The sequence below is a fragment of the Furipterus horrens genome, unplaced genomic scaffold (genome assembly GCF_987537825.1).
Source record: "Furipterus horrens unplaced genomic scaffold, mFurHor1.1.pri manual_scaffold_17, whole genome shotgun sequence".
Lineage (NCBI taxonomy): Eukaryota > Metazoa > Chordata > Mammalia > Chiroptera > Furipteridae > Furipterus > Furipterus horrens.
The window spans coordinates 51,643,461-51,670,155 of NW_028327187.1; the positions used below are offsets into that span (position 1 = coordinate 51,643,461).

General features: G+C 37.0%; 1 protein-coding gene across 1 annotated transcript in view; it reads right to left on the reverse strand.

Moving 5' to 3' along the window:
• Window positions 1–26,695, reverse strand: part of COL4A5 (collagen type IV alpha 5 chain) — a 375,000-nt gene that overhangs the window by 139,507 nt on the left and 208,798 nt on the right. Inside the window, exons 17-19 of the mRNA XM_090265360.1 lie at window positions 24,926–24,979; window positions 23,026–23,067; window positions 17,420–17,552 (exon numbers count right to left, since the gene is read on the reverse strand). Of these exons, the coding sequence (XP_090121486.1) occupies window positions 17,420–17,552; window positions 23,026–23,067; window positions 24,926–24,979 (229 nt within the window). The remainder of the gene's footprint in view (window positions 1–17,419; window positions 17,553–23,025; window positions 23,068–24,925; window positions 24,980–26,695) is intronic.

Below are 26,695 nucleotides of genomic sequence, written 5' to 3' on the forward strand. Positions count from 1 at the left end.
GGATAGAAAACTTTTTTGAAAAACTAATGACAGAAAACTTCCCTAACATGAGGAGAGAAAGAATCATGCAAGTCCAGCAAGCACAGAGGGTCCCAATGAAGATGAACCCGAACAGGCCCACTTCAAGACACATCATGATTAAAATGGCAACATTCAAAGACAAAGAGAGAATCCTAAAAGCAGCAAGAGAGAAACAACTAATAACATACAACTAATAACATACAAGGCTATCATCAGATTTCTCAGCAGAAACATTACAAGCCAGAAGGGAATGGCAAAAACTATTCCAAGCAATGAGAAAAAAGGCCTATAACCAAGAATACTCTACCCAGCAAGAATATCATTCAAAATGTAAGGTGAAATAAGGAGTTTCCAAGACAAAAGAAGGCTAAAAGAATAGATCTCCACCAAACCAGCATTGCAAGAGAAGCTAAAGGATCTGCTTTAAGAAGATGAAGAAACAGAGAGAGATAGACAGGAACACAAGGACAAAGGAGGAAAATGACAATGAGTAAGTACTGAAAGAAAGAGGGAACTTCTACCAGTTGCAACAACATGGATAGAACTAAAGAGAATTATGCTTAGAGAAATAAGCCAGGCAAGGAAACAAAAATACCTTATGCTATCACCTATTACAGGAAACTAATGAATAACACACACAAATGAGCAAAACTGAACCAGAGGTATGTAAACTAGGAATAAACTAACAGTAACAAAGTGGGAGATGGGAGGGAGAGAAGGGGGTAAGAAGGGGAAGGGCCTAGTCAAAGAACATGTATAAATGACCCATGGACATGGACAACTGGGTTGGGACTGAATGTGGGAGAAGGGGAGGCAGGGTGCAGGGAAGCAAGAGGGGGAAAAATGTGGGACAACTATAATGGAAATATAAACAAAAAATATTTTTAGTGGAAGAAAAAATGAAAATATAAATAATGGAAATGGAAGTCCAATGAATATTAGAAGGACAAGAATTTTCCTTCACACTGTATATTTTTCGCCCTATCTGATCCCTCCAGAGTTTGGGATTCTAAAGAAGTAAGTAATGACATAAGTTTCTTTGCATAAAACTAATAAGACCAGTTGTTAATAGAGGGTTTTTTGTTTTTTTTTTACTAAGACTTTGACTGGAATGTCATGCCTAAAGGATGCTTGGGCTCTGATTGTTACCAAAAATCCCTGAGGAACTGGGTTTGACTTTCAAAGGCAATAAAAGCCCATGAGATAAAAGGCCTGGTACCTTGGTTGGATGTGCGGTCCATGGCAACCTTTCCAGGGAAGGAGTGAATGTTGTTTTCCTGAAAGATGGCTAGAAGGGACCTTAAGGCACAATGGAAAACAAGAAGGACTTGGAAAATACAGGTGTTTGCAGGAAAGGCTGAATACCAGTTATGCGGTTCTGCTTATGTGCCCTGAAGGGAAGACTGAAGGTCACCCTAAATATTCCTTGCTTAAGTTCCAGGAAAGCAGCACTAAAGATCATACATGATCATTTTCTGCTCTTGCTGTGTTTATGCAAATGAACAGGATAAATGAAAAATGGACTTCATGCAGTCCCTTTAATGACAAGGAGGGTAATCTTAGGGAGAAAATTCGCAATTCAAGGAAAATCACAATGCTCAGTGGAATACTATAAAGTAGTGCAGCTAACCATCTTTAAAGTTTCTTTTCATTTAAAATTTGTTTTCAGTTGGGAAGATGGCAGAGGAGTGAGGGGAGGCTGCACTCTCAGGCTCCTGAGACCTGTCTGTAGTTTGGACTAATTGCAGACAGAACATCTCAGTGAGCAGCTGGACACTGGCAGGATTCGAGCCAAGGCACTGCTGGATTAGAGAAAAATCATCTGTAAACAACCTGTTTATTGAGGATAGTGGAAGAAAAAGGGACAAAACAGGATTCCTGACTGGGGTGGCTGCCCGAGCTGGGGCTAAAAGGACACAAAGACTTTTTGGCGACCACAGACTTCCCCAGAGGGGAGTCTGGAGGAAAGCGGATCTCTGCCCACTGGAAGAGATGGGACTCGACCAGGCGGCATAGGCACTGGAAGATGGGAGACAGCGTGCTGCTGAGCAAGTGAAATCGTAATTTTTCCTTTGTATTTTTCTCTTGTGAACTGCGGAGAGGTGGGAATTTTGGGGGTGATAGGACATTCTTAGGAGCGCAGGTGCAGAAGTGCGCTCGCCTACTCCCTACCCCCTCCTTGGGTCGTGGGACCGCATAGGGAAGTGACCTCAAACACTGCCAAGGGGCGAAGGGCCGCGAATCCAGGTGCCCCTCGAACACACCCCAACAAACATAAGATCAGTGCCCCAATGGGGGCAGGGAGGGCCCACTGGATACGCAGAAGATGGTGCACAGTAGTCCCTGGCCAGCTCCAGTGGGCGCCAGGCCCTAATGCCACACCAGAGCACAAAGCATTTGCTCAGGCTCTGCTCATGCACACCCAGGCAGGTGTGGGAACAGTGGGAGACTGCAGCTCCAGAACAGCAGGCAGCAGCGACTCACAGACACTCACTCCTACTGAGCACAAATGTTCGGGGCCCCACCCTAAGAGGCTAGAGACCAACTCTCAGAGTGCTGCACAGCAGACCTGAGGCTAGCTCCCCAGCCACTTTGGGTTAGTACAGGCGCGCAGGAGCACAAAAACACCTCGCTGACATCAATAGGCACCAATCGCTCACCTCCACTGTGCACAAGTGTCTGCGGCCCAGCACTGGCAGGCGAGAGACCAACTCCCGGAGCACAGTGCTGCAGGCCTGAGGCTAGCTCCCCAGCCACCTTGGGAAACTCACAGAGTGCTGCGTGGCAGGCCTGAGGCAAGCTCTCAGGCCTTCTTACCGGCTCACAGGCGTGCCTGCAAGGACACCTTGGCTAGCTCCAACAGGCATCTAAGGAAAGCACTGTGCAGTGGCCCACTGCTGCAAGGAACAGGAACCTCTGACCCAACTCATTAGACCAGCTGTGGATAGAGAAAAACAAGAAAACACACAAAGGCTGAACTGACATCTCCACAAAAAAATTCAAGATAAAGTGGATAGAGTGACTCTCAATCAACTAGCCAGAAGGAAGATCCGAACAAAAAGCATCTGAAATATAACCAGACAGCATAAACAAATGACATAAAAGGTACCCCAAGAACACCAGGCTCCTGAGATCAAAGAGACTGCACCACTGAAACCCCCAGATCTACCATAAAGAACCACATACCACAAAGGTGTGAAGGTAAAGCAAACAAATCTAAATAAAAAAAACAAACAAGAATCCAACATGGTAAGACGCAGAAACAACCTCTCAATGAAAAGAAAAGAGGAATCCCCAGAAAGAGAGGTAGATGGAATAGACATAGCCCAAATGTCAGACATGGAATTCAAAACTATGGTGGTGAAGAAGCTCAATATACTCGACAACCTCAAAAACAACTATGACAGCCTCCAAGGAAGTTACCAACAGCTCCAAGAAAATTACAGAGAACTTGCAGAGAAGTACACCAGCATAAAAAAAGACATAGAAACTATGAACAAGAACCAGGAAGAAATGAAGAATGCAATCTCTGAACTGAAAAGCACAGTAGAATCAGTCAAAAGCAGACTAAACGAAGCAGAGGATCATATTAGTGAGTTAGAAGATAATGTAGGAAAAAATTCTCAGACGATACAACAAAATGAAAAAAGATTAAAAAAGTACGAAGAAGATGTAAGGGTATTACAGGATAGCATAAGGAAGAACAATATAAGAGTAATCGGAATTAAAGAGGGATCAGAAGAACAAGGAATAGATAAACTGATAGGAGAAATAGTGACAGAAAATATTCCCAACCTTATGAGAGAAAAAGTTATGCAAGTCCAGGAAGCACAGAGAGTTCCAATAAAGAGGAACGCCAAAAAGCCCACTCCAAGGCACATCATAGTTAAAATGGCAACATTCCAAGACAAAGAGAGAATCCTAAAAGCAGCAAGAGAAAAACAGCAAATAACTTACAAGGGAGCTCCAATAAGGCTATCGACCGATTTCTCAACAGAAGCACTACAAGCCAGAAGGGAATGGTCAAAAATATTTCAAGCAATGAAAAACAGAGGCCAACAACCAAGAATACTCTATCCAGCAAGGTTCTCATTCAAAATAGAAGGTGAAATAAGGAGTTTCTCAGACAAAGGAAGACTAAAAGAATACATCTCCACCAAAGCAGCATTGCAAGAGATGCTAAAGGGAATATTCTAAGAAAAAGGAAGAGAAAAAACGAAAAGAGTAGAGGAACAGAGGTACAAAGGGAAATGAATAAATACATGTCCAAAAGAATCTTAAATGTAAATGGATTAAATACTCCAGTTAAAAGACATAGGGTAACGGAATGGATAAGAAAACAGGACCCACATATTTCTGTCTACAAGAAACACACCTCAAAACAAAAGATTTACATAGACTGAAAGTAAAGGGATATAAATAAATATTCCAAGCAAACGGACCTGAAAAAAAAGCTGGGGTAGCAGTCCTCATACCAGACAAAACGGATTTCAAAGCAAGGGCAATAAAAAGAGACAAAGAAGGACATTTCATAATACTTAAAGGAACAATCCATCAAGAAGATATAACACTGATAGACATATATGCACCCAACATATGAGCACCCAAATACATAAAGCAAATATTAAAAGACCACTAGAAGGATACTAACAACAACATACTCATAGTAGGGGACTTCAACACTCCATTATCAACAATAGACAGATCATCCAAGCAAAGAAACACCAAGGATATACAGGCATTGAACAACACACTAAACCACATGGACTTAACTGATATATATAGAGCTTTTCACCCCAAAGAAGCAAAATATACATTCTTTTCAAAGGCACATGGGACATTTTCAAAGATAGGCCACATAATAGGACACAAAACAAGCCTCAACAAATTCAAGAAAATTGAAATCATATCAAGCATCTTTTCAGACCACAATGCCTTGAAACTAAAAATCAACCTCACGGGAAGTAATCAAAGACACCCAAAGTCATGGAGAATGAATAACACGCTATTAAATAATGAATGAGTTAACAATGACATCAAAAAGGAAATCAAGAAATTTCTAGAAACTAATGACAATGAACACACAACAGCCCAAAACCTATGGGACACAGCAAAAACAGTCCTAAGAGGGAAGTTCATAGCAGTACAGGCATATCTGAAAAGGGTAGAAGAATCTCAAATAAAAAATCTAATCCTAAAGCTACAAGAACTAGAACAACAACAACAAACAAAGCCTAGGGCAAGAAGAAGAAAGGAAATCATCAAGATCAAAGCAGAATTAAACGACATAGTGACTAAACAAACAATCCAAAAAATCAACAACACTAGGAGCTGGTTCTTTGAAAAAATAAACAAAATCGACAACCTCTAGCCAGGCTCATCAAGGAAAAAACAGAGAAGACCCAAATAAATAAAATCAGAAATGAAAGAGAAGAAATCATGATTGATACCTCAGAAATACAAACTATTGTAAGAAATTATTACAAACAACTATATGGCAAGAAATTTGACAATCTAGAAGAAGTGGACAAATTTCTAGAAACATATAACCTTCCAAAACTGTATCAAGAAGCAGTAGAAAGTCTCAACAGATGATTAACAAAGAAGGAAATTGAAACAGTAATCCAAAACTTCCCTGGACACAAAAGCCCTGGACCGGATGGCTTCAAAGACAAATTTTACAAAACATTTAAAAAAGAACTAACTCCTACCCTCCTCAAACTATTCCAAAATATCCAAGAAGAGGGAAAAATTCCAAACTCTTTCTATGAAGCCAGTATTACCCTAATCCCAAAACCAGGTCAAGACACAACAAAGAAAGAAAACTACAGGCCAATATCACTGATGAACATAGATGCTAAAATCCTCAATAAAGTATTGGCAAACAGGATCCAGCAATACATCAAAAAGATCATACACCACGATCAAGTGGGATTCATCGCAGGGATGCAAGGATGGTTCAATATTCGCAAATCATTAAGTATAATACATCACCTAAACAAAATGAAAGACAAAAATCACATGATCATATCAATAGATGCAGAAAAAGCATTTGTTAAAGTACAACACCCATTTATGATGAAAGCACTCAGCAAAATTGGAATAAAGGGAGCATACCTTAACATAATGAAGGTTATATATGAGAAGCCTGAAGCCAACATCATACTCAATGGACAAAAACTGAAAGCATTCCCCTTGAAATCAGGAACTAGACAAGGCTGTCCACTCTCTCCTCTCCTATTCAACATAGTGTTGGAAGTTCTAGGCACAGCAATCAGACATGAAAAAGAAATAAAAGGCATCCAAATTGGGAAAGAAGAAGTAAAACTATCACTATTTGCAGATGACATGATAGTATACCAAGAAAACCCTATAAACTCAACTAAAAGACTACTGGATATAATAAATTTGGCAAAATAGCAGGGTACAAAATAAATATACAGAAATCTAAGGCATTTCTGTACACCAACAATAAAATATCAGAGACAGATGCAAAAAAGAAAATACCATTTACTATAGCAACAAGAAAAATAAAATACCTAGGAATAAACTTAACCAAAGAGATAAAAGACCTGTACAGTGAAAATCATGCAACAATGAAAAAAGAAATTAAGGAAGATACAAATAAATGGAAGTAAATACCATGTTCTTGGATGGGAAGAATCAACATCTTCAAAATGGCCATATTACCCAAAGCAATTTACAGATTCAATGCAATCCCTATTAAAATACCAATGACATATTTCACAGACCTAGAACAAATACTCCAAAAATTCATATGGAACCAAAAAAGACCCCAAATAGCCAAAGTAATCTTGAAACAGAAGAACACAGCAGGAGGAATCACAACACCAGATATCAAACAATACTACAAAGCCACTGTGATCAAAACAGTCTGGTACTGGCATAAGAACAGACATAGAGATCAGTGGAACATAATAGAGAGTCCAGAAATTAACCCAGGCCTCTATTGTCAACTAATATTTGATAAAGGAGAAAGGAACATAAAATGGAGTGAGAAGAGCCTCTTTAACAAATGCTGCTGGGAGAAGTGGATAGGGACTTGCAAAAAAATGAAACGAAACTACCAACTTATACCACACATGAAAATAAACTCGAGATGGATCAAAGACTTAAGTGTAAGCCATGACACCATAAAAGTCCTAGAGGAAAACATAGGCAGGAAAATTTCAGGTATCTTACATAACAATATCTTCACGGATACATCTCTTAAGGCAAGAGAAATAAAGGAAAAAATAAACAAATGGGACAATATAAAACTAAAGTTTCTGCTCAGCAAAAAAAAAATATTAGCAAGATGAAAAGGAAACCAACCATATGGGAAAACATATTTGCCAATGACATCAAAGACAGGGGACTGATCTCCAAAATATATAAAGAGCTTATATGACTCAACATCAAGAAAACAAACAACCCAATTAAAAAATTGGCAAAGGACCCGAACAAACACTTCTCCGAAGAGGACATACAGAATGTCCATAGACACATTTAAAAATGCTCAACATTATTAGCAATCAAAGGTGCAACTCAAAACCACAATGAGATACCATTTTACACCAGTCAGAATGGCCATCATCAACAAATCAAAAAACAAGTGCTGGCGAGAATGTGGAGAAACGGGAACCCCACTGCACTGTTGGTGGGAATGCAGACTGGTGCACTACTATGGAAAACAGTATGGAATTACCTCAAAAAATTAAAAATGGAACTGCCTTTTGAACCAGCGATTCCACTTCTAGGACTATACCTGAAAAATCGTAAATCTCTAATTCAAAAGGACTTTTATGCACCTCTATGTTCATAGCAGCACTGTTTACAATAGCTAAGTGATGGAAACAGCCTAAATGCCCATCTGTAGATGAGTGGATCAAAAAACTTGGTACATTTACACAATGGAATACTATGTAGCAGAAAGAAAGAAGGAACTCCTGTCATTTGCGGCAACATGGATGGAACTAGAGAGAATTATGCTTAGTGAAATAAGCCAGGCAAAGAAAGAAAAATACCATATTATATTACCTAATACAGGAAACTAAAGAACAACTCAAGCAAATGAACTAAATAGGACAAAGAGCAGAATAGCAGTCAATAGAGGGGAGGGGGAGGGAGAGAAGAGGGATAATTAAGGGAAGGATTTAGTCAAAGAACTTGTATAAATGACTCATGGACATGGACAATGGGGAGGGATATGATTGTGGGAGAAGGGATGGGCTGGGTGGGGGATAGAAATGGGGGAAAAATGGGACAACTGTAATTGAAAATCCAAAAAAAAAAATTTTTAGAAAAAAAAAAAAGTAAATTAAAAAAACAATAAGGAATACTACTTTGCTTATATTTAATGAGTTATGATATGAGGTAGTTTAACATTTAGTAATTTGTTTTCATTTCTGTTTTCTTTTTACCTCTATCGTCGGCAGCCGTCCGTCTCGAGAGACGATGGTTTAGCTTCTTAAGAGTCTATCTGCACCGCCGAGAATGGCTGTGCAGTCCGACTCGGGAGTGACACGGTATCTGTCTCCTCCCGTGTTAAATCGACATCTTGCGATGACGCTGGAGTGTCCTCTCCAGTGAAGCTGAAGCTACAGAGCCTGGGCAGGGTGATATGGAGGGTCTGCTGTTGCCCATGCAGCAGACCCCCCCTCTCTTCGCAACTGAAGGGTCCAAGGGAAAGACGGAGTCAATACAGCTTGGCCTCAGGTGCGCCGCAGGAGTTGCTGGTGTTGACTACAACGTCAAACCGCCTTAGGGACTCCGGCTCCGGATTTTCTGTCGGGGTTTACTCCCTTAGCCTTTCCCCTGAAGAGGTATGCCGCAAGGCAGCGGAGGTTTTTTGGAGTCAGAGTTTTCCTTCTCTGATGTGCTCTATAGTTATTTACAAATGTACATTTTAATATACAAATATAATAACATTTGGTGTTTCCTGTTGTTAGTTTTTAACTCTATTTCATTGTGGTCACAGAACATGACGTTCCTATAATTTTAAAGTTTTTTTTTTCTGGTCTAAGAATCAATTTCTATAAATGTTTCATGCATGTTTGAAAAACAATGTACATTCTCTGTTCCACAGTTTTTCTCTCTCCCCCATATGTTATAACTTGATAGCGTTGCTCAAATCATTTTATATCCTTACTTATTTTTCACCTACTTCATATGTTAGGTATTTTCCAATTTATCTTATACTTTATCAGTTTTCACTTTATGTATTCAAAGCTATGTCGTTAGATGCATATAAGTTCATGACTTTCATATAATTGTAGTATAACTTGGATTTATTAAATGTCTCTTTGTCTCTTTAATGTATTTTTACATTAAATTTTATTTCATACTATACTTCATAGTATATTTCATACTAATTGCTTAACCAGCTTTCTTTTAGATAGCAGTTGCTTAACATCTTTCTATTGCTTTATTTACAAATTTTCTATGTCCTTTTACTTCAGATATGCCTATTATATACACTATAGATATTTTTAGTCCAATTTATTTTTTTTTTAGTTTTTCTCTCTTAATCAGTGTTTGTTTCATTCACATGTATTGGAATTACTGATTGGTTTTTAACTTCTTGTCATCTTATATTTTATTTTCTATTTACCAAGATTTATCTGTGTCTCTTCTGCCCCAATCCTAACTAATATTACATAGATCAAAATTTCTGGTTTTTCCCTTAACTAGTGTGTAAGTCATGCGTTTTGTTTCTATTCTCCTCTAGCAATTACTACTAAACTTTTAACTTATGCAATTAAACCTGTTTTCTTAAAAACCAGCAGAGCTAATAATGGGGGGGGGGCTGAGTGAAAAAGTTGAAGAAATTAAATGAGGAAAAAGTGTCATAGACACAGACGACAGTATGGTGATTACCAAAGAGAAAGGGGGATGAAGGGAGGCACAAGAGAGTAAAGAGTGGATAAATGGTTGATGAAAGGAGACTTTACTTGGGGTGGTGAACACACAATATAAGGTACAGATGATGTATTTTAGAATTGTACTCATGAAACATACACAGTTTTATTAAACAATGCCACCCTATTAGATTCAATAAAAATTTAAAAATACATGTTTTTATGGTCAATACTTATTTATACTTAATATACTTTAATAATATTTTCCCTAACCATTGATTCTTGCATTGTACCCCCCCCAATTTCATCCTGAATTCATGTCCTTTTTCCTGGAATAAAACCTCTTATAAGTATTCCAGAGAAGTTCTGGAGGTGGTGAACTTTCTAAGTATCCAATATTCATACTAAGATGACATTTTAATGTAATATACAATCTTAAATTGTTATTTTTCCTTATCACTTTGAAAATGTGCTATATTATCTTCCTCTCTCATTGCTTTGTGGGTCATCTGCCTTTTCTCTCAGATGGATTTTGAGTTTCTTTATATCCTTAAAATCTACAATATCCTAACAATGTGTCTATTGTATATTTTATTATTATTAGTTTCCTCTTGTTTAATAATTCATAAGCTTTTTCAGAGAAGCTCATGTCTTTTTTAATATATAAAAGTTATCAGTTATTAATTTTTCAAATATTGCCTCGTCCCATTTTCTAGTCCCTGGATTTCTTAATGTTGGATTTCAAAACTTATAAGTTAATCCTTTATGTCTCTTAACTTCTCTATCATAATGTATAAGTATTTAACATTTTTGCTGCATCCTGAAAAAATTCCTCATCTCAAATTTCCAGACACAGTACGTGTTTAGTCCATTACCTTGAAATTAGATAATTAGTTAAACCAAAATGGGACCCACATTCATTCTCTTTCTTTCGGGAAGGATCTCTGAGTGTCTCTCACTTGATCATGTTAATTTTTCATAAGCCAAACATTTTTGGAGGGAAAGAAAACATAACTTATTTAACATATATGTGTGCCAGTGTCGTAACAGATGCTTTTCCAAACTTTACATAAAACATGCAAATACACACGCTATACAAGGCAAGTGCTAAATTTGTGGTCAAATTAGTATTCTACCATACTGTCTACCTTCAACAAGGGAATAATATAAAACTCAATATGAGTGCCAGATTTTATTACACAGCAAAATCACCATGGAGATTTCTAGATAGATGTCTCTGCGATTCGAAGTGAATAGTGCTGTTTTCTATTTTTATACAGGAAATGTTAAAGTACTAGGTATTATAAGAACAGCATTCCCTTCCACAACAGTATGAAAAGTGTAATGATTAATTTCTTAACCACAGAAGTGTTTGCTATAATTTATTAATAAAAAATAGAAATGCATTTTTTAAAGTAAGAGGGCAAACAGATTAAAGATGGCAAAGAAGTAATTGGAAGCTGCACTAACCTCCTCCCAAGACAAATCTGGAATTACAACTAAATTGTAGAGAAATCACCCTGAATAAACAACTGAACACTAGCTGGAGAGAACCTTATAACCAAGGAGAGACAGAAGAAAAACTTCACCATAACATGACTGATAGGGAGTACAGAGGAGGCATGGCAGGGCTGGTTGGGCTCCCTGGGGTGGAAGCTGAAGTACTGCAGGGATACTTTAGCACTGGAGGGATTCTACTTGAGAAGTGTGGAATCTAAACCCAAGCTGGGCTCCCCAGCCTAGAGCACCAGACCCAGGAAAGGAACACAAATAACATCCAGCTGTGAAAAGCAGTGAGTTTCTGTCTGTCAGGAAGAAGTAGCTGGAGACACAGAGAGCCTCTTAAGGGCCAACACTCCAAATCTCATTTGCAGCGACTTACCCTGGGCTCCATCAGAGAGAGAGCAGAGTGGACTAGAGATGCATGAGCAGAGTCTGGAGTTGGTGGCTCTGGGGAGAGAACTGAAGGAACAGCAACCAGGATCCCTGTGTTGAGTCATTCCTCATATGGCAGAAGCCATATTTCTCAGACATAGCACTCCCTTGCATGTGACATAAGCCTTGAGGGAAGCAATAGCCCTGCGAATAGGACTTACTCTGCCACCCTGTGTAGCTTAAGCCAGGCTGTTGAAGAATACAGCTGGAGGTTATCTCAATGTTATGTTTAATAACTAAGGCAGATCTTCTGGAGCTCTGAGACTTTAGCTATCCATCCCCAAGGCCTGGTGCAGATAAAAGCTGGCCTTGGTACACAACCTGGTTCTTTATGCACATACCCAGGCCCAGCAGATGGAGTCACAGGTTGTGAATTGCTGATAGTTCCAAACAGGTTGCCCAGGACCAATCATATGCAGTGTCTGACATAGGGCTGAACCACAGTATTTCAGATCTACCTAATACATAGGAACAAACACACAGAGGCAACCAAAATGGGAAGACAAAGAAACATGCCCCAAATGAAAGAACAAGAGAGTTTCCCAGAAGAACTAAATGAAATGGAGGCAAGCAATTTATCAGATACAGAGTTTATAGAGTAATGATTATAAAGATGCCCAACAGCATGAACAAAGACATAGATACCATAAAAAAGGGCCAGTCAGAAATAAAGACTGCAATATCTGAAATAATATATTGGAAGGAATAAACAGTAGTTAGGTGAAGTAGATGACTGAATCAGTGATTCAGAAGACAAGGTAAAAAAAAACAAAACACCCAAGCAGAGCAGCAAAAGGAAAAAAAAATCACAAAGAATAAGTAGAGCTATTCTTTTGGACAATATGAAGCCTAACAGCTTCCACATCCTGGGAATACCAAAATAAGAAGAGAGACAGCAAGGGGTCAAGGACCTATTTAACTTATTTAAAGAAATAATGACATAACCTCCTTAGTCCGGCGAAAGAAAAAGACATACAAGTCCAGGAAGCACAGAGAGTCCCAAACAAGATGGATCCAAAGAGGCCTACATCAAGACACATGATAATTAAAATGGCAGAACTTAAAGACAAGGAGATAATCCTAAATGCCACAAGAGAAAAATAGATCGCTATTTACAAGGGAGCTCTAATTAGACTGTTATCTGATTTCTCAACAGAAATATTTCATCCCAGAAGAGATTGGCATGAAATATTCAAGGTGATGAAAATCAAGGAGCTACAACCAAGGATACTTCACCCAGCAAGACTATCACTTAAAACTGAAGGAGAAATAAAGAGCTACCCAGACAAGAAAAAGCTAAAGGAGTATGTTAATACCAAACCAGTACTTCAACCCATGTTAGAAGGCTTGCTTTAAAAAGAAAAACAGAGGAAACTAGTTTAAAAATAAAACGACAATAAATATATATCTATACATAATCATCTTAAATGTGAATGGTTTGAGTGCTCCAACCAAAAGACATAGGGTAGCTGAATGGATAAGAAAAACAAGACCCATATATATGCTGTCTCCAAGAGACCCACCTCAGATCAAAAGATACACACAGACTAAAAGTAAAGAAATGAAAAAAGGTATTTCATTCAAATGGAAAGTTGAGATAGCAATACTTACATCTGACAACATAGACTTTAAAATCAAAGCTATAGTAAGAGACACAGAAGAATACTACATAATGATAAAGGGAATAATCCAACAAGAGAATATAACCCTAACAGTCATTTATGCAAACAACACAGGAGCACTCAAATATGCAAAGCTAATCTTGATGGACATAAAAGAATAGATCGACAGAAAACACAGTCATAGTTGGGGATTTTAACAACCCATTGACTTCAATGATTAGATCTTCTAGACAGAAAATTAACAAGGAGACAGTGCCCTTAAATAACATATTAGACCAAATGGATTTAATTGATATCTACAGAGCATTTCATCCCAAAGCAGGAGAATATACACACTTTACAAGGGCATATGAAAGGTTTTTTAGAATAGACCACACATTAGGACACAAAACGAGTCTCAATAAATTTAAGAAGATGGAAAGCATATCAAATATCCTCTCAGACCATAATGCTATGAAACTAGAAATCAATCACAAGAAGAACACTGAAAAATACACAAAGATATGGAAGCTAAATAGCATGTTATTAAACAATGAATGGGTCAACAATGAGATGATGGAAGAAATCAAAGGATAACTTGAACCAAATGAAAATGAGGACGTATCAATACAAAATCTGTGGGACACTCAGAAAGCAATTGTAAAAGGGACATTCATAGCATTACAGGCCTGTCCCCCAAAACAAGAAAAAGCTCAAATAAACAATTTAACTCTACACTTAAAGGAACTTGAAATGATAATAAAGCCAAAAGTGAGTAGAATGAAGGAAATGATAAAGATCAGGGCAGAAATAAATAAAATAGAGTCAAATAAAAATAAAAAAGATCAATGAATCCAGAAGCTGGTACTTTGAAAAGATAAACAAGATTGAAAAACCTTTAACCAGACTCATCAAGAAAAAAAGAGAGAGGACCGTATAAATAAAATCAGAAATGAAAGGAAAAATTACAATGGGCACCAAAGAAAAAGGATTGTAAGAAAATATTATGAAAAATTACATGTCAACAAATTAGACAACCTGGATTAAATGGACAAATTCATAGAAATATACTGTCTTCTAAATAAGGAAGAATCAGATTAACTGAATAGATGGATTACACCTAGTGAAATTGAACCAGCAATAAAAAAATTCCCAACAAACAAAATCCCTGGACTGGATGGCTTCAGTGGTGAATATTAGCAAACATTCCAAGAAGAACTAACACCTCTCCTTCTCAAACTATTCCAAAAAATTCAAGAGGAGGGAAAGCTACCAAGCTCATTTTATGAGGCCAGCATTATCCTATTCCAAAACTTAATAAAGACACTACAAAAAAGAAAATTATAGGCCAATATCCTGATAAACATAGATGCTAAGATCCTCAACAAAATATTAGCAAACCAAATACAGTAACACATCAAAAAGATCATAAACTATGATCAACTGGAATTTATTCTGGGAATGCAATGTTGGTACAACATTCACAAATCAAGAAAGGTGATTCACCACATAAACAAAATGAAGGCTAAAAACCATATGAGCATATCAATAGGTGCAGAAAAAGCATTGTGAAAAAAAAAATCCAGCACCTATTTATGATAAAAACTCCCAGCAAAGAAGGACTAGAGGGGACATACCTACATATAATAAAGGCCATATATGACAAACCTACTCCCAGATTACACTAATTAGGCAAAAACTACAAGTGTTCTCTTTAAGATCAGGAACAAGAGAGGGATGGCCACTTTCACTCCCTCTTATTCAACATATTACTGGAAGTCCTAGCAATAACAATCAGAGAAGAAGAAAAAATAAAAGACATCTAAATGGAAAGGAAGACATAAAACTGCCATTATTTGCAGATGACATGATACTGTACATAGAGAACCCCAAAAATTCCACCAAGAAACTACTGGAACTGATAAAATAATTCATTGAAATAGTAGGATACAAAATTAATATCCAGAAATCAGTTGCATTTTATATATCAATAATAAACTAACAGAAAGGGAAATTAAAATAATTCCATTTACAATTGCTTCAAAAAGAATAAAATACCTAGAAATAAGTCTAACCAAATATGTAAAAGTTCTATAAACAGAAAATTAAAAGACATTGAAGAAAGAAATTTAAGAAGATACAAATAAGTGGAAGCATATACCGTGTTCAAGGACAGGAAGAATTGACATTATTAAAATGCCCAATGTTATCAAAAGCAATCTATAGATTCAGTGCAATTCTTATCAAGATTTCAATGATGTACTCCATAGACCTAGAACAAATATTTCAAAAATTTATATGGAACCACAAAAGGCCCCGCATAGCAACAGTGATCCCAAGAAAGAAGAACGAAGTTGTAGGAATCATGTTACCTAATATCAAATTATAGTATAAGACTGTATTAATCAAAGCAGCATCATACTAGCAAAGAAACAGACACATAAATCAATGGAACAGAATAGAGAGCCCATAAATAAACCCACACTTTTATAGTCAATTAATATTGCACTGAAGAAGTAAGCACCTACAATGGGCTAAAGACAGTTTACTCAATAAATGGTGTTGGGAAAATTGGATAGATATGTGCAAAAAAAGAAAGAAAGAAAGAAACTAGACCTTCTTACACCACACATAAGAATAAATCCAAAATGGATTAAAGACTTGAATGTAGTCCCAAAACTATAAAAAAAGTAAAAGAAAACATAGGCAGAAAAATCTTGGACATAGCTCTGAGCAATATTTTATCAGATATATCTCCCAAGAGAAGTGAAACCAAGAAAAAAATAAACAAATGGGACTACAACAAACTAAAAAGCTTTTTAACAGCAAAGCAAAGCATCAACACAATAAAAAGACAACCCATGGAATCAGAGAACATATTTGTCAATACATCTGATAAAGGATTAATATCCATAATTTATAAAGAACCTATAAAACTCAACAGTGAAAAAACTAACAATCCAATTAAAAAATGGGCAAAGGACCTGTATAGACACTTCCCCCAAGAGGACATAAAATGACCAACAGACATATGTAAAGATGTTCAACATTACAAATCGTCAGAGAAATGCAAATTAAACCCACAATAAGATATCATCTAACACCTGTCAGAATGGCTATCATTAGTAAATCAGCAAACAACAAGTGATTGCAAGCATGTGGAGAAAAGGGAACCTTTTTGCACTGTTGGTGGGAATGCAGATTGCTGTAGCTACTGTGGAAAGCAGTGTGGAAATATCTCAAAAAATTAAAAATAGCTCTGCCTTTTGACCAAGTGATCTATCTCTAAGAATGTACGTGAAGAAACCCAAAACACTTATATGAAAGAACATAAGCACCCCTTTGTTCATTATTTACAGTTGCTGAGATATGGAAACAGCTCAACTGTCCATCAGTAGATGAGTGGATAAAAGAACAATGGTACATTTACACAATGGAATACTACTTGGCCATAAAGAAGAAGAAAATTTTACCCTTTGCAACAGCATGAATAGAGCTGGATAACATTATGCTAAGTGAAATAAGACAGAGAAAGATAAATACCATATGATTTCACTTATAAGTAGAATTTTACAAAGAAACTGAACTGACAAGTAAAATAGAGACAGACTCACAGAGAGCAGGCTGACAGCTATTGGGAGATGTTAGGGGGTGGAGGGATTGAGCAAAAAGGAAAAAGGATTCATGGACATGGAGAACTGTGTGGTGATTGCAGGGGGGCGGGGGTATAAGGGGGTTAAATGGTAATAGAAAAATGCAATAAAAACATAAACAAAAATCAAACAACAAAATAAGGTAAAGGGCGTTGTTCAATTGATTTGGCTTTCTTTAAGTACAAGTAAAAATTTTGTTGAGAGAGGCTAAGAGTGAAGAAATTTCTGTCAACTAAAAAATACTCATGCCTTCTACTGCCAAGTTCACCCTGGAACTGGTATGATAATATTGTAAATGTGGTTAGTCAAAAAGTTATAAACACAAGTACATTAGTACTGTCCATTTTACCTGGAGGTCCAGGAAGGCCAGATGGACCCTGTATTCCAAGAAATCCTTGTTCTCCTTTTAGTCCAGGCAAGCCAGGCAATCCCATGTGTCCTTTTTCTCCTACATTTATATCGGTCCCAGGCCTAGGAATTACCTTTATTATAGAATAAAAAAGTAAAATAACTCAAAAAGGAAGAAGCTTGCTCTCCAGAAGACAACATAGCAGCTACATATAATTACAATGCCATTATTTTCAGAGAGTGCTCAGATGCAAAATCATTGACTAATACATAGATTATGTGTCAAATCCTATATCACTTCTTCAACTGATTAGAAATTGTCCCAAACTAGTAATAATATTAATACTTTCCTGAGCTCTGGGATTAGTGAGCTATAATTATTTTAGATGTCTCTTATCTTATAATTAACATTTAATTCATTCCAATCACCTAAGCTTGATCATTCTTTACTGCAAATGTCTCTAATTTGTCCTCCTCTTCCCTGTTGCCATGGCTACTATCCTTACCTCACACTTAGACAAAGAGAAAGAAGCGCCTCTGAACTTTTACTCTTGAATCCAAACCTACTGCTAGAATATGCTTCTTCAGAAACTAATTTTTTTGTGTGTTTAAGGATTCAAATTTTTTCACTACTTCTTAGTATATCAGATGGCACTTTTAACCTTGGACTATGTCAAATCACTTTTCACTTAAAATATCTTTCTCAACTTTTTCATCTCCTGCTATTTCTAGTGAAGAATTTTTAGTAAAGTGAGGTCTTGTCTGATTATAACCACTTCATGCATCCTGCACATTGTCTTTGCTTTTGAATACGCCATTTTTAACATCAATAATGTCTTCCTTCAACCTTTCCCTTTATGAATCCACATTTCTTTTTTCCTCATAAAAAATGAAACTCATCTCTTTGAGGAAGGCATTTTATTGATTACCATCAACTAACTAATTATTCATTTTCTGTCTTCTTAGAACCTCAATGCCTAAAGGATTTCATATTACATAATCTAAATATAAAGAAATTAAACTCAAAAAGCTATAAAGGTAAATAAGCCTAATAAAGTGTCAGTTTAAGGTACAAATCAAAACCTACTCATAAAGTGTGGTATTTCACTTGACATAAGAAATATTCAGATAAAAGAAAAAAAATAAAAGTTGTGCAATGTAGAATAGGAATAGCAATTCAAAAGGAAAGTGAGATGCTGGAGGGAATTAAACTTTCAAAATTTCCATTTCTTCTGCTATTCATCAAATTTTTTCATCTCATTTTACAAATTCTTCCTTAGAGAACTAAAACTGATTTTAAAATAAAAGTGAATAGAATTATATAACAAAAATAGAAGTATATCCTCATTAAATTTAGTAAGGTACTAAGTATAAATATCTGGACAAAAAGAATAAATTTAATATTTGAGCATATAGGTTTTATGGCACTTGCACCTTGCTGCTTTAATGCAGTTTAAAGTCATTCGCCTTACCAAATTTCAGCTAAAGGAAAACCCATCTTTTAAATTGCAGCAATAATATTTTATTCTAGCCTGGTACCTTGGTTGGTTGTGCAGTCCATGGCAATATTCCCAGGGAAGGAATGAAGGTTGCTTTCCCAAAATATGGCTAGAAGGGACCTTAAGGCACAATTGAAAACCTGAAGGACTTGGAAAAAACAGGTGTTTATATGCAAGGCTGAATGGAAGGTATGTGGCTCAGCTCCTGTGCCCTGAAATGCAGACTGAAAGTCACCCTGAAGTTTCCTTGTGTAATTTCCAGCAAAGCAGATGTAAAGATCATATGTGATCATTTGCTGCTCTTGTTGTGTTTATGCAAATAAACAGAAAAAATTAAAAATAAACTTAATGCAGTCCCTCTAATGAAAAGGAGGGTAATCTTAAGAAGAAAAATTGTGATTCAAGGAAAACCACAAAGCTCAGTGGTAGACTATAAAGTAGTGCAGCTGTTTTTAATGTTTATTTTAATTTAAAGTTTGTTTTCCTTTGAAAGTTAAACTAGGTCTGTGACATCATCAAAGATGCTTAATTTATAGGCAAGAAGAATGTCAAATGCCTTGCAAATGGATGTCTTTCTAATAAGAGAGTCTTGCAGATATAGAGACTGGTTTGTGGGTTATGTTGCATAAATTAACATGTGTGTTCTGTTTTCATAGGGCATAAGCCTATGATCTCATTACCTAAGTGATTGTCTGTACGTATAGGTCTCACTTAACCCTGTCTGAATTGCTGCCTCCTGGGACTCAATGGTTTGGCTGAACTAAGTGGCTGGGTTGGTGAAGTATGGGGTGGTCTGTGGCCTTCACTTTAAAACTGGTTTCTCTTTTCTATCCTAAAGGCTTGGACAGAAAGGGCCCAGAGATCTGAGAGGCAGGAAACCTAAAGTATTTTCCTTATACAAACTAAGTATAGTGGGTAAAAGGTTTTTGGACACAAAAGGTGTGATGTGTCTTGCACACCTTCCTCCAAGGAGCCTTTTTTCCCCCCTAATATGGGACATTGAAAAATTAATTCCTGTCTTTTGTCATCTAGTGGTTGTGGATTGAATGATGCCTTTTAACCCTGTTGCCAAATCTGTTGCCCCAGAATACAACAAGGATGCCAGCCTGTTAAACCAAGCATGCCGTGATCCAGGGACAGCCAACTGACCTGGAGTCTGCCAGATCCTTCCCCAATGTGGGAAGGCCACCCTCCTCTCCACAACCCCATTCTTATTGGGGATTTCTGGACCCAAGGGTAGGTAGGACAATGACCATGCCCAGCTTGAAGCAGCTAGAGGAGCACGAGACCTTTGACCATTGTCCTTTAGAAGATTATACAGGGTCTTAAGTCTGAGACGGGGGAGTTATTTTTTATTGCTATAGAAAATTAATTAGTTAATTAATTAAAAAGAAAAGAAGAATATAGGAAAGGGTGAAGCCAAAGAACTTGTATGCATTACCCATGGAAATGAACTAAGGAGGGTGAGATTGCTGGGGGGAGGGGGATACTCGTACTGGGTGGAGAAGAGCAAAGGGGAAAAATTGAAACTACTGTAACAAAATAATCAATAAAATATACTTAAAATAATATTTTATTCTAAATAAGATTGAATATATTTGATATAATTTCATGGTGAATTGCAAAAAAAACAAAAAATCTGTAACCACCCCTCCCAGTTATTCTTTCATAGAGCAGTTTCCTACATTTGTTCTCTTTTTTCCTTTGCAATAAATAAAATTTTTAAGTATATTTTATTGATTATGTTGTTACAGTAGTCCTGATTTTTTCCCCTTTTGCTCCCCTCTACCCAATATCCCCCTTCCCTCCAGCAATCCCACCCCCCTTAGTTCATGTCCAAGGGTTGTGCATATAAGTTCTTTGGCCTCACCCTTTCCTATATTATTCTTAATATCCCTCTGTCTATTTTGTACCAACCAATTATGCTTCTTAGTCCCAGCACCATTTCCCCATTTCTTCCCCTCCCTACTCCCAGTTGATAACCCTCCAAATAATCCCCGTACCTATGATTCTGTTCCTATTCTGGTTTGCTTAGTTGGATTTTGTTTTTATTTTTGAAATTCAGTTCTTGACAGTTGTGAGTTTATTGTCATTTTAGTGTTCATACTTTTGATCTCCTTTTTCTTAAGTCCCTTTGACATTTCACATTATAATGCCTTGGTGATGATAAACTCCTTTAGCTTCACCTTGTCTGGGAAGCACTTTATCTGCCCTTCCATTCCAAGTGATAGCTTTGCTGGATAGAGTAACACTGTTTGCAGGTTGACTTTCATCACCTTGAATACTTCTTGCCAGTCCCTTCCAGCCTGCAAAGTGTCCTTCGAGAAATCAGCTGATAGTCCTGTAGGAACCACCCTGTAGGCAACTCTCCACCTCTGTCTTGCTTCCCCCAGGACTCTGTCTTTATCTTTAACCATTGGCATCTCAGTCATGATGCATCCTGGTGTGGTTCCCTCTGGGTCCAGCTCGCCTGGGACCCTCTGTGCTTCCTGGACCTGTATGTGCATCTCCTTTGCAAAATTTGGGAAGTTTTCATCATTTTTTTCAATTCTTGCTTCCTCATTCTGAACTGGTTGACTGTTTATTTCTTCCTTATGTTCCAAATCATTGAGTTGAACCCTGGTTTCTTTCCCTTCACCATAAGTTTTGTGTGGATTTTCCCTCGTTTCACTTAGCACAGCCTTCACTTCTTTTCTTATGCAGTTGCCATACTCAAGCATATCTATCAAGCTTGGGAGCATCTTTATCACCAGTGTTTTGAAATCTGTGCCTGCTAGGTTGTCTATCTCCTCATCTGTTAGGTTGGCTATCTCCTTGTTGCTTAGTTCTCTCACTGGAACGTTGATGCGTTCTGCCTTTTGGTCCATACTTCTCTGTCTCCTCATTCAGACAGGCTCATGTGTTTCTTTGCCTCTGCATCCCAGGTAGAGCTGTTGCTCCTGTTACATTATGAGGGGCGGAGCCTTAGGGATTCCTCAGTACAGGGCTACCTATTTCACCATATTGTGACACTGTATGTAGGGGAGGGGTCCAAGAGGGAACAATGCTGCCTGCCCAGCACTCGCCCCTTTTCCAGGCACCTCTCCCACTTTTGCACTGGTCTGGCGCCCCTCTAACTGCTGCTCTTGCCGCCATTCCCAGAGTGGGTGGGTCTGTGGACATTCTAGGACCGTGGGGGCCCTTTAAACAAGTGGACTTTGCTGAGACCGGCAGTTTCTGCTTCCACCCCAACCCCCACTGGTCTGCACAGTAAGAAGCAATGAGGCTTGATTTTCCCCAGTGCTGGACCGTGAGCTGTGAGGTCTGGTGAGGAGATGGGAATGCTCCCCAGGTGTGCCTTCTGACTTTTAAAAATGTGTGACTGCACTTTCCGCTGGCCCACTGCTGCTGCTGCTGCTGCTGCTGCCACTGCCGGCACCACACTGATTCTTTTCTGCCCCAGCTCCACCCCTCCTACCTGTCTGGATGAGTATTTCTTCTTTATATCTTTGTTAGCTGGACTTCCATGTAGTTTGATTTTCTGGAACTTCTGGTTGTTTCTAGTTTTGAGGTAGTTGTACTCCTTCTTAGCTGTGGAGGGAGACACACAGTGTGTCCATGTATGCCTCCATCTTGGCTGGAAGTCCTAAAAAATTTTTCCCCTACATTTGTTCTTAAAATCCCCTAGGAACACACAGTCAGGGGAAAAAAGAGGTGTGACTCGGACAATTACACACTGAGAAAACCTATTAAGATCAAATTCTTTCCCCTGAGCTCTGCAGGGGAAAGAATCAATTCTTAGTTCCCCAACAGTTTCTTTTATTGAAACTTTGTAAGCAACACTTGCACCACCTTCTGGTTACTTGATAAACGATTTGGCATTCATGATGCAAAACAATCCATAATTTTGGAACTCTACTATGGAGATGTAAAACACAGAAAGAAAAATACAGAGACTTTGAGGTCAACATCATTGAAGTTTTTAGATGGAAATATTTTTAAGACAGTAGAAGCTGATAATGACTTGGAATTTTGTGTTCTAGGAAAGGGTACAGAGCATATAACTAAGGCACAAAACAATGAAAATGCATTAATAAATTTGGTAAATGAAGACTAAAACATAACTTACAAGTCCAGGAGGGCCAGGTGGGCCAATATCACCTTTTTGGCCCTATTGAATACAATTTTAGAATAGATTAGTAAAAATCACACGAAAACATCCATTTCTTCAAAAACATAACAGATAACTCAGTTCCATAAGGACACAGAAATCCATAATAAAATATATCAAAAATTATAACATGAGGTAAACAAAACAGTAGTGAGCCAAGCCTAAGAAAACCTGTGATGTTGCTTCAGATTTACTACTATATGATCTTGACCAAATCAATTAATTTCCCTGACTTATCTATAGGCCAAGATTCTAAGATATTTCTAGCTCTAACATCTTTTGATTTTAAAATTCCTATTTCTAAGAAACTATAAATATTCTGTAAAGAAGATACTGAATAAAAAATTTGGTACCACAAGAATCACTTAAAACCATTATATATATTTTTACATTTAGCCATGTTCCTTTTTATAAAAGTTGTCAAGGGCATAAATTTAGTGTAATTTCCATTACTGACGGATATGTTATAGCTTAAGGACTTAAGTGTCAACAGGAACAGCTAATTAATCATAATTGCTGTTGTGAGTTTGCTCTTAGAAGCTAATGAAGAACAAATTCAGACAAAAGTATTATCCATAACAAGTAGATACAACAGCATGAATAAAACAGTATTCAACTACAGTATTCCCTCACTTATTGTGAGTATTACGTTCTAGACTCCCCACCCCATGATAGGTAAAAATGTGTGAAGTAGAAACCTTACATTTATTTTAGTATTTACATATATTTTAAGGTTTTATAAATCCTTCCCACACACTTATAAACCATTCCCAGTCCCTTATTAACCTTTTCCATGCTTTTATAAACACAACTTATGTTCTTAAACATATTCTACACTCTTAAACCTATGTAACTTTAACAACGTATGTATACAGTACCACAAAATCCCATGATAGAGTGAGGCCACGATAAGTGAACTGCGATATAGAGACTACTGTATTACCTTACCTGCCAAAATCCAAGGAGAGTCTCTCTCACACCTCTGTTCTCATTCTCAACTTATTCATAAAAAACCTTTCAACTATCTATAAGCTCCTTTTAGTTTAACAAGTTATTCTGTACTATAACTTTACTTAGTACTTGAAAAACAATCTTACTCTAAGAATTTATATCTTCCTTTATGCTCGTTGTGCCTCTTATGCAAGATAGAACTTAGATATAATATTAGAGATAAACCACCATTAAAATATGTGCCCTTGGAATACATTTAATTTTGTAACGCCTTGCCTGAAAAACAAGGTTTTTCAGTTTTGGTTTTCATACAAAGCAATTAGTGACCACAGAGATGGAAAAACTGAATATTTTGTGATCTGCTACATACAGGGGAATTGAGTGGTCTATAAATTCTTTCAAAGTCACTTTTTGAATAGGCAACTAAATAAATTACTTCAGTCAGGCTGCATAGCCAAATGAAAAAAAAAAAAAAAAAAAAGACAAAGAGTTAGCTACAGACTTCTAGGCAATAATTGCATAGAGCATGAAAATGTTTAGTGAAGACATTCTAAATTCACAGCTTATAAGCCTTTTTAGTAGGAGGACCTCACTAAAATAGTGCTGAATCATCTTTCTGAAGAACAAAAGTTTTGTCAATACATGTTCAAAGTAAAGGCATCAACTTTTCACAATGGAAATAACTGAAGTTAAACAATTATTTATCTACTTCCACCACTTGGACTGTGACTTAGAACAATGGATACAATTCAGAGGAAGGGGAGAACATCAGAAGATGGATGAAGAAGGTGTGTTTTGAATACAAAAGCTAGTTATTCAGAACTTTGTTGTGTAAAACTCAACATTGGGAGAGAAAAGAATTATATTAAAGGATAAAGCCAGTCACTTCAAATTTACAAATTCTTACCTTTTCTCCAAACCTTCCTGGTTCACCAGGGAAACCAGGATCACCAGGCAAACCCTTCAAAACAGAGGACAGAGTAATATCAACAAAAATGGTGAGGTAAAGGCCTCCCCAAAAGTCTCTTCTCCATAAAAATGGTCAGAGTCAACCTTTGGAGAACACCAGAAATTAACCAAAAACTTGCAGCAATACAGATAGCATTTATTGAAAACCAGTGGCATTTTAACTTGCTCTATTCCCATCACCCTTCCTCAGCTCTGCAGTAATCTTGAAAACAAATAGCACTTAATCAAGGTTAAAAACAGTAGCCTGGCAGCAATTGGAAGGAAAAAAATACTGAGTTGAAGCTTCTTCAAATCTCCTTGCCCAGAGAACTGTCATTAATTAACTTCTCTGGTGGTTCCCCAAAAGACTCCACTAGCAAGACTAACTTTGGATGACCTAACTTGAATTCTCTCAGTATACAGAACAGCCTTTTACTTGGGAATATCTATAGAAAACAATCAGGCAAATTGTTGAATATCATGGCTGCCTAATCATGAAACAAAGAAGCCAGGAACTGAGGTGCTACATTTACCTACTCTTACATTATTTCATATGTTTAAGCCATTTGTGAATTTGGAGTTTGTAAGTTGAGGACTGCCTGTTTAGAAAAATCACATGTAAATAAATTTATGTGATTTTACTGCTTCCAACTTCAAGTCTTGATAAGAATAGAATACTCCCTTTACTTTGGAATTCTCTCCAAATGTCATCAAATTTCCTATCTGTCATTGAAAACTTCTTTTAATATCTACTGTGGATACTCTTAATACTAAGTCTGCTTGAAATACTGTTGCTTGAATCACATGTATTAAGTTTCCCTCTTTTTTGTAGTAATTAGAATTGTCTGTCAAAACTTTTACTTAAAAAACTTATGTTAACACAAGAATTAGTATGTGAATATTTTTAGCAATTTTATTCATAATGTTCAAAACCAAAAACAATCAAAATATTCTTCAATAGGTAAATGGATAAACATACCTTGGTATACCTATACAAACTAATACTACTCAGCAACAAAAATCATTGGACTACTGACAGTGCAATGTGTTATGCTATGTAAATGAATACTGATTCAAAAGGCTATATACATATAAGTGAAATTATATGGTATTTGTCTTTTTCTGTCTGATTTATTTAATTTATCATAATACCATTTAGGTCCATACATGAAATCTAAAGAGCAAAATAAATGAACAAAATAGAAACAGACTCATAGATGCAAAGGACAGACTGATGGTTGCCATAATGGAAGTGGGTTGAGGGACTGGGTGAAAACTGTGAAGGGATTAAGGAGTACTGGTAGTTATAAAAGTCACGGGGATGTAGAGTACAGTATTCCCTCACTTATCTTAGGTATTTCATTCTAGACCCCCCTGCAATAGGTGAAAATGCACGAAGTAAGAACCTTACATTTGTTTTAGTATTTATATATATTTTAAGGCTTTACAAACCCTTCCCACACACTTATAAACCATTCCCAGTCCCTTATTAACCTTTCTCACTCCCTTATTAACCTTTCCCACACTTTTATAAACACTACTTATGTTCTTAAACATATTCTACATTCTTAAGCCTACGTAACCTTAACAACATACATATACAGTACCGCAAAATCACGCGATATAGCGAAAAATCCGCGATAAATAATTAAATATAATATTTTCAAAAGTCCCGTGATACAGTGAGGCCGCGATAAGTGAACCGCGATATAGAGAGGGACTACTGTAC